The 11,487-nt window shown below is 37.9% G+C and overlaps 1 protein-coding gene across 1 annotated transcript; it reads left to right on the top strand.

Annotated features, from left to right (window-relative positions):
* On the top strand, positions 1-4,371 carry chia.1 (chitinase, acidic.1). The gene is made up of 12 exons (XM_044121472.1): positions 1-77; positions 169-228; positions 679-711; positions 803-1,007; positions 1,487-1,543; positions 1,638-1,803; positions 2,252-2,376; positions 2,759-2,882; positions 3,209-3,391; positions 3,598-3,714; positions 3,799-3,925; positions 4,022-4,371. The coding sequence occupies exons 2-12, from the start codon at positions 210-212 to the stop codon at positions 4,228-4,230; spliced, it is 1,365 nt and encodes a 454-aa protein (XP_043977407.1). The 5' UTR covers positions 1-77; positions 169-209; the 3' UTR covers positions 4,231-4,371.
* Positions 4,372-11,487: the final 7,116 nt, after the last annotated feature.

Below are 11,487 nucleotides of genomic sequence, written 5' to 3'. Positions count from 1 at the left end.
AGTCATTAGTAAGAATAATATAAATAAGAACCCTCTTTAGTGAAGTCAGGACTCAGCCTTGTTCCTCGTGAAGAACGGTACTGATTTTTGTCTCATGCACAAACAGAATGTTATTATTTAGAGAGAAATTTCATTGGTATTTTATATATATATTCTTTGGCATTGCAGATCTACAGCAGAGAAGGGATTGAAACTGCAAACGGGGCAAAATGACTAAACTACTCCTAGGTAAACCTCCTTCATTCACTCTATCTTTATATATATATCTATATAGATATATCTATATATCTATATATATATATCTATATCTATCTATATCTATCTATATCTATCTATATCTATATAGATATATATCTATATAGATATATAGATATCTATATATATATATATATATATATATATATATATCTATATCTATATCTATATATAGATATAGATATATATATATAAAGATACATACCGGAACAAATATGAACCAGACCATAGGAACAGGTCGCTCAGTTGGGTTTGGTGCACAACAAATATGTTTTATCTGTCTCTCTGCAATCAGGAAGACCATGGTCTTGCTGTTTATTTATTAGGATGTGACATTTTATTTTTTGTCAGTAAAATATAATCTATAATTACTATATTTGTGTTTGGTTCTTCATAATCGTCCTCTCTCTCTTTGTCTGTTAGCCGCCGTGGGCTTCCTGGTCCTCGCACACATCGGTGAGTTTCAGCTGTAAAATAAATAAGAAAGTTACATTTTCTTTAGACCGAATGCTGACCATCATTACGGCTTCTCTCCAAATGCCCTCAGCTTCATCCAATAAGCTGGTGTGTCACATGACCAACTGGGCCCAGTACAGACCCAGCAGTGCTAAATTCACCCCGGACAACATTGACCCGTTCCTCTGCACCCATGTGATCTACGCTCTGGCCACCATCAACAGCTTCAACCAGATCACTACCATTGAGTGGAATGATCAGGAGCTGTATGCCAGCCTGAACGGCCTCAAGACATAGTAAGTCTGCACAGCGACACAATTTCTCATGTCTGTATTTTCCAGGTCCAAGAGCAGTATGATTCTCGAGCCACAGATATTATTTCTGGGGCACAAAATTGATGTATCTATGATTGGAGAAACCTTTTCAACAATCTGACATAATGAACAGGATCTCCAAACCCAGTCGTTCAGAGGAGGTTGGTTATTTGATCAGTTTGCTTTCTGTGGCTCCTTTGGAAGATTTCCCTGGGGAAGAGCTAAAACTCACGTGAGAGATTATGTATCCCAGCTGGCCAGGGAATCCTTGGGATTCCCACAAAATGAGCTGTGGGTTTCACAGAGGAGAGGGACATCACAACAAAATAATGAATGGATGGATGGAAATGTTCCATCACTGCTAAGCTGTTTAAACTACAGTGGCCTGACATGATACTGATGGATAATTTCTTTACTTGTTTTAAGGTTTACCTTATTTTCTGCCTGTCTTTGTCACTTAGCAACCCTGCACTGAAGACTCTGCTGACTGTTGGAGGCACTGTAAATGGAGTGAGTCCGTAAGTCTCAATTTATCAACACTTACTGTAAAATGCAGTGAAGGTTTCTTAAATACTGAATCCTTCAAGCAGATATAAAATGTTTTCCTTTCAGATTCATTGCCATGGTTGGCAAACCAGAGACTCGACAAGCCTTCATTAAGTCAGCAATCAACTTCCTGCGCACCCATAACTTTGACGGGCTGAATCTGGACTGGCAGTATCCTGGACACAACGGCAGCCCACCGCAAGACAAGGAGAGGTTCACTCTGCTGGTCTCGGTAATCAGACCCTTCATCACTACCCCTTACAGCAGGAGTGGACAACTCCAGGCCTGGAGGGCCGGTCTCCTGCAACTTTTAGATGTGTCTCTACTTCAACACACTGGAGTCAAATAATGAGGTCATTAGCAGGACTCTGGAGAACCTGACTGCACTGAGGAGGAGATTCAGCTGTTGGATTCAAGTGTGTTGGACCAGGGAGACTCTAAGAGTTGCAGGACACTGACCCTCCAGGACCAGGATTTCCCATCCCTGCCTTACAGCAACGACTAATGTGCTGTTATCTGTTATTTAACTTCTGCTTTGGAGAAGTTTGTCCTTAGTCCTTATGTAAGATAGGATCATTCAATTGTAGATGGAACAGTACATTAGATTTTTGCTTATTTCAATGTCAAAACAAAGGTTCTCATTTAAAAATTGAAATCTTTGTCTGTCTTTCTGCATACAGGAGCTGGCCAAGGCGTTCCAGCAGGACGCCACAGACAACAGGAAGACAAGGCTGCTACTGTCATCCAATGTGGCCGGCTTCATTTCAACCATTGACAATGCATACGACGTCAGCAAGATCGCACCGTAAGTTTCACGACCCTGAAGTCATTTATGCTTGTAGTGTGCAGTCATCATCTATTCCGGTCAAGACTGAGAGGAATAGAGACAGACTTAAATACCAGATCAGCAAATTAGTAAAAGCAATATAATTTAGAAATATAAATTGTTTGCTATCCTGTACAGTTTTTTTTTATTAAATGTTTCTGTTCCAATTTTCGTCATTGAGATAAATCTGAATCTGAAACAGTTTGGAATCGTTCATTGACCAAGGTTAATGGGGTCAGCATACAGCCACACAGTAGCCGCTCACAGGACCTAATTGTTAAGAACAGCCTCATTTTCCAAGTTTCTATGTATTTTGCCTTCATGTTAATGAAAAATGCTGCTTCTGTCTGTATTCCAACAGCCACATGGACTTCATGAACATCATGAACTACGATTTCCATGGACACTGGGAGTCAGTGACTGGACACAACAGCCCACTGTACCGCAGCTCTGTTGACATCGGATCACAGTTTCACTACAACATCGTAAGAAACTAGAACTAGATCACACTGGATGGACGGCAGGTTCTCAGTTGACTTGTAAATATCAGTTAAAAACTTATATTCAGTCTATTTGAGTATAGAATATAGTGAATGTTTTTTTATTTAATGTAGATTGAATAAAAAATAATGTCACCAGTACTTTAAAGTGGTGTTTATTGTAAATATTGTATTCCAAACTGAAGATCCTGGTTTACTGTTGCTGTCAACCCAGCCAGCCTTCTGGACAGACTTCATCAAATTTGAGTAAATGTTTTATATCCACATTGTAAAACCTTTCACATTGTACTTTTTAACCTATTTTTCCACAGAACTCCTCAGTGTCTCACTGGAGGGCTCTGGGGGCCCCAGCGGAGAAGCTGCTCCTGGGTTTCCCAACATACGGGCGGACCTACCGTCTCAGCACATCGGCCAACGGCCTGGGAGCTCCATCCAACGGCCCCGCGGACGCTGGGCCCTACACCCGTACCGCTGGCTTCTGGGCCTACTACGAGGTACGGCTTCCACATTAACGATCTCGGTTAACTTTATGGCACACATCAGAAATTATTATGACAATGAGCAATTTTTGTGAAAACAGTGGAATAAAATTTACGTGTAATGAGAAAAGACACATTTAGAGCAGAAAGTTGGATCTTTATGTTAGTTGTGCCAAGGTAATTGTTTACAACTCAATGTTCTGTTTCGGTTCTGCTCCCAGGTCTGCGACTTCACCAACAGTGCTGCAGTTTCCTGGATCTCTGAGCAGCATGTTCCTTATGCCACCTACGGCAGTGCTTGGGTGGGCTACGATGACAAACGCAGCTTTTCTTCCAAGGTAAGTAAAGCTGTTTTTCATTCACTGGTCCAGTCATGTTACCTGTTTCTGTCAACCTGATGGCCATTTCTATTGCTCTTGTAGGTCCAGTTTATGACTGCACAGTCTTTGGGCGGCGCTCATGTGTGGACTCTGGACATGGATGACTTTAGCGGATTGTTCTGTTCAGAAGGACAATACCCCCTGATCAACCACCTCAGAATGTCAATGGGTACATTTTCTTCTTCTCTTCTATTATCTTTTAGCATGTTCTTTTTTTAACCACTTAATCTATAGATTGATTTTTTTTCTGTTGTTTCATATGAAGGTTTCGCTCCAAAGCCAACCACTACACCGCGACCCACAACCACCAGGGATCCCATTGCCAGTTTTTGCGTGGGCCGTCCTGATGGGCTGTACGAGAATGCAGCTGATAAGACCACCTACTTCCAGTGCTTCCAGGGAAACACTTACCTCCACCGCTGTCAGCCTGGTCTCATCTACTGGGATTCCTGCAAGTGCTGCAACTGGCCCTAAGCATCTTCAAGAAATGATAACATCTCACTGAACGTTCAAACTCAGAGCTGTATGTTAGAGAAATCTGTCCAAAGTGTCCATTAATGCTTAACTTCAAGAGTGCTGCTCAAAAGCCCAAAATAAATCAGTGATAAAATCTCATTGTGTCTGACTCAATTCTGAAGACATTAGAACGTTTTTGAACAAATGCAACAAATATGATCCATATCACAATATTACATCACTTTAAAAGACAATTTGTGTAATCCGACTAAGGTGTGACAAAATGTTTAACACAAGACAGTCGTTGCACTTTGGTGGCAATTTCAAACATTGTTGTGTCAAGGTTAGTTTAAAAAAGCAATATTGCTACATGACCGTCTTTTTAAAGGAGGTTCCTGTCATATCAACAGTCAGACACGGTTCAGAGAGAACAAAAAAAGGAAAGCAGTCTCAGTGGAAAATGTTTGAACAATAAGAGAAACCACTGGCTGCCTGATAACCCTGATGACCCAGTAAATGACCCAGTAAAGAGATGAACAATTCTTCATCAGACAAAATCAGATTTAGACTGGTTGATACAAATCCCCAAGCTGTGACCAAACTTTCTTTTATATATATGTTCAAATTCAAGTTCTCAGAATCACATTCAATGGACTTTATCTATAACGGTTGTCAAAAACAGAGAATTCCTTCTGCTAGAGCGAATCAACAACATCTGAAAAGCAATTTAATGAGGTCTTACAAGACAACCAATCTCTAAAAGCAAAACAACGAAATGTGTTCGTTTTTAAGAAGCCACATGGAAATTATAACAGCAGTCGCAGGTGTTACATCAAACTGAGTTAGAGATGTTATAGGATTTCTCTTTCATCTATATCTACATGCTCAGATATTCTAGTGTTGGGCCATTCACAGGAGGTTCGTTGGGAAGGAGAAAGTGTTACAAGTGGAAACAGGCAATATTTTCATCCCGTTGTTCCCGAGAAAGACACTAGGGCAGGGGTGTCAAAGTCAAATGGACGGAGGGCCAAATTAAAAATTTAGCTACAAGCCGAGGGCCGGACTGATCGAATGTTCATTGAGATTTTTTTAAATGACGCATTTGGTCTAGTGCAGCGGACCGGCCCAAGCCTTCGTAAATTTACTGCGGACGGGGGGGGTTGTGAGGATCGAACGGGGCGGGGGTGGGGGGGTGGGGTGCGCGCGTTGTGAGGATCTAACGGGGGGGGGGGGGGGGGCGCGCGTTGTGTGGATCGAACGGGGGGGGGGATGCATCTCGCATTTTTTTTTTTTTTTCAGACGGGGTGCCGGCTTGCTGCGGGCCGGTTCTAATAATAAATCAAGATCATCCCAGGGGCCGTAGAAAATCTTCTCGCGGGCCGGATGTGGCCCGCGGGCCTTGACTCTGACATATGTGCACTAGGGGGTGCTGTTACATTTATCCATTCACTTTTGCAACCGGCTTTGAGACGACTGAGTGTTACATAAAAACACCCAGATGAGAAATGAAGCGTTTTCCCTATGGTGACAGGAAAAGGTTTGTGTTACAGGTTAGCTGGTTCTAGGTCAACACTGGGTTAATTAAACATCCTAATTGACCTGAAATGCTAATAAATTAAATTCACAACTGTACTGACATATTTCAATCAATCAATCAATCAATCAATCAATCAATCAATCAATCAATCAATCAATCAATCAATCAATCAATCAATCAATCAATCAATCAATCAATCAATCAATCAATCAATCAATCAATCAATCAAATTTTATTTGTATAGCACATTTCAGCAACAAGGCATTTCAAAGTGCTTTACATCAAATCAAACACAAAAACAAAATGCAACATAGAATCAACAATAAAAACACAACATCAAGTCAGATTCTGTCAATAAATTTGCAATTGATTACTTTTCAAATACAACTCTAAACAGTTGGGTTTTTAGTTGAGATTTAAAGGAAGTCAGTGTTTCAGCTGTTTTACAGTTTTCTGGAAGTTTGTTCTAGATTTGTGGTGCATAGATGCTAAATGCCGCTTCTCCTCGTTTGGTTTCTATATGTATTTCTATATTTAAAAGAGACAATTTGCCATTTTGAGAAGTGGTTGAATATTAGACCACTTGGCAAGATAATCTGTTAGCAGCAATAACATAGGCTGGACTTTCTACTGTGTGAAATATTTCATGTTGCAGACAACAAGAAAATAACAAGAAATGACATTGTAGTGCATGCAGGGCTGTGCTTGTAATCAGTTAGTTGGCCTATTTAAAAGAGTGACAACTAGTTAGTGTGTTACACTTTCTATCTATCTATCTATCTATCTATCTATCTATCTATCTATCTATCTATCTATCTATCTATCTATCTATCTATCTATCTATCTATCTATCTATCTATCTATCTATCTATCTATCTATCTATCTATCTATCTATCTATCTATCTATCTATCTATCTATATATATATATATATATATATATATATATATATATATATATATATATATATATATATATATATATATATATATATATATATATATATATATATATATATATATATATATATATATATAAATGCTCTTTGCTTATATGACAATATTTTGGAAAATATGAATTTCCCGGATATGAAATCTCATATGTGGGAATATATTTGATGTATTGAGTGATATTTTCCAATATACAGCAACATAGTTTTATTTCGGAGCCAATGTGACTTTAGGTTGAAACTTGTGGATTTCATATGACAGAATTTTACTTTACTATATTTGTTCTTCACTTCATTTTTACTCCCCTGAATCCACCAGTCTTGAAACATTTGATTGAAATGATCTTACAGCCTGTGAATTGCTGACATAATGAAGTCGTTCTAAACACCTTATAATGTTTATTACTCATGTTATCAATAGAGAGATTAATCATTTATCTTTGTTCTCTCTCATAAACAAGACACAAGATATAAGAAATAACAATGACTTTTTACACCCAGCTTAATGGCCCTTGTGTTTCTTAAAAAATAAAAGATAAAGGCAATATAGATATGGATTCAGGTCAAAACCACAGCTTACAGTAGACTGATGACTGCTATGAAATCAGACAGTCTGTTAGTGTCTGAGCAACACAATCACACAAAGAACACAGATCAGTCCCCTGGTCAGAGTTATCATCTGTTTCTGTGTCCGGTCTTACTCCTTCTGACCCCTTCCTCCATGTCCGTGACACCCAACACTGCTCTCCATACAACACATCAACACCGTCAGCAAACTTAGAGATGACCCACCTTTCCTAGGTCTCACTTCAGAAGAGGATGAGATGACGCACAGTGGTGAGATCATTGAAGCTTGAGCCGCTGGCTGCACAGATAACAACAGTCCAAAGGTCATCGGACAGCCAGAGAAAATCAGGGCAGTTACAGATCAGGACCTCCTTCAGATTCTGTATTTGAACTGTGACCCTCTGAAAGGAGTTGTAGGAAATTAAAGTCAAGGCCGATCAAATTGGTTTTATATACATAACGTTTAACAACAACAGAAAAATTTTCAATAATTGTGTATATTTATATGAATGTATACATTTTTTAGAGTTACATTGGTCAATTAAGGTTTATTTTTCTAGACTGGGCTATTTGAAAATACACTCATGATTAACATGAATAGAACGTTACAGCTGAACCCAGATAGTTATGAATAATGTGTTGTAAGTATGAGGGTTTTTTCTAACTGCCTGGGATTGAATCAGAATAAAGTTTTTGTGTTCCAGTTTTGATGAACAAAGTAAAAAAGTTCTTCAAATTCTGAAGGTTTCAAACATTTCCTTAGAACTAACATTTCTGTGGAATGGCATATAAATTGTTTGATTTGGGTCAAGTATGTTGGGTTTCCTACAGAAATCTCTTCAAAGGAGATTGCAGGAACGTTGGCCCCTTCCTCCTGATAGACCTGGTCTTACTATATTATAATATAATCATCTGGGCTTTTCCTAACTGTTTAAAGGCATTGTAATCCTGCTGAATGTAAACTTATGTTTCAATTTCTATGCCCATAATAGTTTCTTGGGTCTCCTTTAGCATGAATTACTGCATCAATGCAGCACAGAATGCAGTCAAGTCAAGTCAGGTTGATTTGTATAGCATAGGGCTGCCCAAAGTCGGTCCTGGAGGGCCGGCATCCTGCATGTTTTAGTTCTCTCCCTGGTGGTAGAAACAACCTTTCCAGCATGTCAGTGTTCTTCTTAGGTCTTCTAATGAACCATCATTTGATCCAGGTTTGTTAAACCAGGGAGAGAACTGAAACATGCAGGATGTCGGCCCTCCAGGACCGACTCTGGGCAGCCCTGGTTTATGATATCTGCAAGTTAAGTACCAAACAAAACTGGGGTTGGCTTGTGAAAGTCAGTTCATTTCTGGTCAGGAGATGGTGGAGGTCTCTTAGAAATGCAGGATCATCACATAGTCTGCAAAATATGTTTGGACTGACAGTAGAGGAACTTTTGCTTTCATTCTTCAACCTCAAAACCTCCTGGGACTCTGCTTTGACTTGGCCGGTACTCGTATGAGGCGTTATCAGGTCTGCGAATCGTCTTACTCTACATTCAGTCATTGACAACTAAATGGTGGTAAGCTGCATCCTGTCAGACTGCTGGGGTCATAGAGGTCATGCACTGACCTCTGAGCACCATCAGCAAGACACCCAAAGACAAGGAAACATAAAACGTGTTAGCTATCAAGCTAATAAATATTTATAGCACAGTTATATAAACAGGACAGATTGAACTGCCAGTTCAAAGAAATCACTGAAATTTGTTTCGTAACTTGTCTTTTGCTTTTTTCTGTAGTTTTTACTGGCAAAACTTCACATTGATCTTGACTGGACCTTTAACTAGAGATATCAAAAAGGTTTTTCTATATTAAGGAATGCATAGCAAAATCATGTAATATTGGAAACTTGAAAAGATGACCACCATTTGTTCTATGGAATCTTTTAATATCAGAAAGTTCAAAGATCAAAAGGGATTTTTCTCTTCCGACTTTATTTTGTCGAAAGATGCGGTCGTTTCTAACTCATATTAAAGTAACACGAAATGTGTAGTTTTGTGCAAAACTTGTACACCGTATTGTATTTGCATCCCCCAACAAGATTTTCAAGCGATTGTTCCTACGTGTTCCTCCAGGAAGAATGAATGCTGCAAGTCAAAGACTCAATGCTATTTGCTTGGTTTCTTCACATAGAAACATTTTAATCTACTTTGAATAATTCATTGAGCATAATGTACTGTTTGATAACTAGGGCCAAAAACGTTTTGTCACCTTGTTGCATAGACGGTTTATATGTATTGAGTTTCATGCTGATGCTGTCACGTCATTGCTGCAGGGCTTGGAACGCTAATAAAGATTTCAGCAGATAAACATCCGGTTTATCCTGGTGTTTATGTCCTGCACATCAGTTACATAACTATCATTACATTTTATTGTTTAACGTTGTGTAATAATAAGAGAGATATTAAAATACCATGGTAAATAAAATTTGAACTATAAATCTACTACAGCTAGAAGGTCAACAGTACTCATTACAAAATTTAGCGCTGAGAAATGTGAGATGTTAGTAAAGGTGGGCAGAGAACCCAAAACTTGTAGTCAAGGAGGAGTAGCACAACTTCAACATATTTTTACTCAAGTAAAAGTAAAAAGCAGTCATTCCAAGAAATTATTCAAGTAGGAGGAAAAAGTATTTAGTAAAAAAGTCGTCTCAAGTACTGAGTAAATGATCAAAATATCAATCATTTAATATTTGAATATTACATGATCAGATGGCCCGAAATATAAAGTCAAGTGGAAGTTTTGGTATTTTAAGGACAAAAATAATTTTAATTCACATAACAAAAACAACAAAATTATGCAAAATAAAAGTTTTCAAAATTAGTTTCTTTCAATAAAAAAAACCTAATAAAAAAATAAATAAAAATGAAACTTTAACAAAAACTGGAGTTGTGTGTCTGTCTGGTGAATTTTTGTTTTGTTTTTCATTCAGTGGGTAGAGAATCCAGAAACTTTAGTCAAGTAAGAGTAAAAATACTTCATAATAAAATCACTCAAGTAAAGGTAAAAGTACAGCATACTAAAAATACTCCTAATAGTAAATTTAAAAAAATACTTAAGTAAATGTAATAGAGTAAATGTAATTAGCTACTAGCAAATTGAATATTAGTAAAGTAATTAATAAATGTTTTGTTCAGGACTTTTACCTAATTAAACTTAAGCATATTTTTAAAGTGGTCTCTCCACTTTAATATCCACTCAGTAAACAATTTGTTACGCTGAAAACATACAGAAATATGTTATATTTTAATATTCTTGTTATGCTTTGACATCTGGCATTACATTTGGGATTTTATTATTGCTGCAAGGTATATCCATCAAGGTCATAAACCATCACAACTGCCAGTAATTTAACTGGCAATTAAATGTCAGGTTATCAAATATTGCTGAGTTTATTTGTGTCGGCTTCATGTAACTCTGAATCTGATCTGCACAGCTGACCATGTTGTTTTCATCCCAGTTTTGTGTCCCAGCCTGGATCAGTACTGCAGTTCGCAATCACTGAGGGCGGAAATATGACCAGTAAGCTGCAGAATATATTGTTGAGTGACAGTCAGTGGTTTCTCAAAGAAGGAAGACAGAGCAATCAAAGCTCTGAATAGAAAAGACTCAAATTATGCTGGAGAAATACTCCGTTAGCCTTTCTGCTAGCTTGCCCGTGTGTGAAAGCAAAAAAGAAAAATCTCACCCATTTGAAGTTGTTCCATTTTCTGTCTTATGTTGTTGCATGTTTTTTTTCGGTATATAAAGTTAAAGGAAATTCAGCCTCAAAGCAATTAATATATAAATATAATATCAAATTGAAGTACATCATTATCTTTGTGAAAAGGAAGTCATTTCTGCAGCTGACTTAAGTATTTTATTTACTGCACTATTTTGACCCTATCTATAAGTTCTCATGACAACAGCAACAATATTGTTCTGATGTACAGTGCTCAAAGGTCTTTTTGGCTGATCAATGATATGATAACATGTAATTTGCTGCACAATCTCAAAGACACCTAGACCCTGACTGAGTAAATTATTGTCCATATGTAGCATTGTACCATCTTATCTTTACATGTTCTAATAATCATTATATTTATGATTCTAGTTTGTTGGAGGTTGGTACAACTTTTGCTCTCTCTCTCTCTCTTGCCCACTTTCTCTCTTCAGCAGTGTATAAAAGACCACAGTTTGCTGC

This window comes from Gambusia affinis, linkage group LG07, assembly GCF_019740435.1.
Source record: "Gambusia affinis linkage group LG07, SWU_Gaff_1.0, whole genome shotgun sequence".
NCBI classification, from domain to species: Eukaryota; Metazoa; Chordata; class Actinopteri; order Cyprinodontiformes; family Poeciliidae; genus Gambusia; species Gambusia affinis.
This window is presented reverse-complemented; position numbering and strand designations above follow the sequence as displayed.

What these genes read in the sequence shown, in the direction of transcription:
- chia.1 (XM_044121472.1), top strand. An exon ending in GGTTCACTCTGCTGGTCTCG is followed by an intron (nt 1,804 to 2,251) that starts GTAATCAGACCC and finishes TTCTGCATACAG; the next exon opens with GAGCTGGCCAAGGCGTTCCA. An exon ending in CCACCTCAGAATGTCAATGG is followed by an intron (nt 3,926 to 4,021) that starts GTACATTTTCTT and finishes TTTCATATGAAG; the next exon opens with GTTTCGCTCCAAAGCCAACC.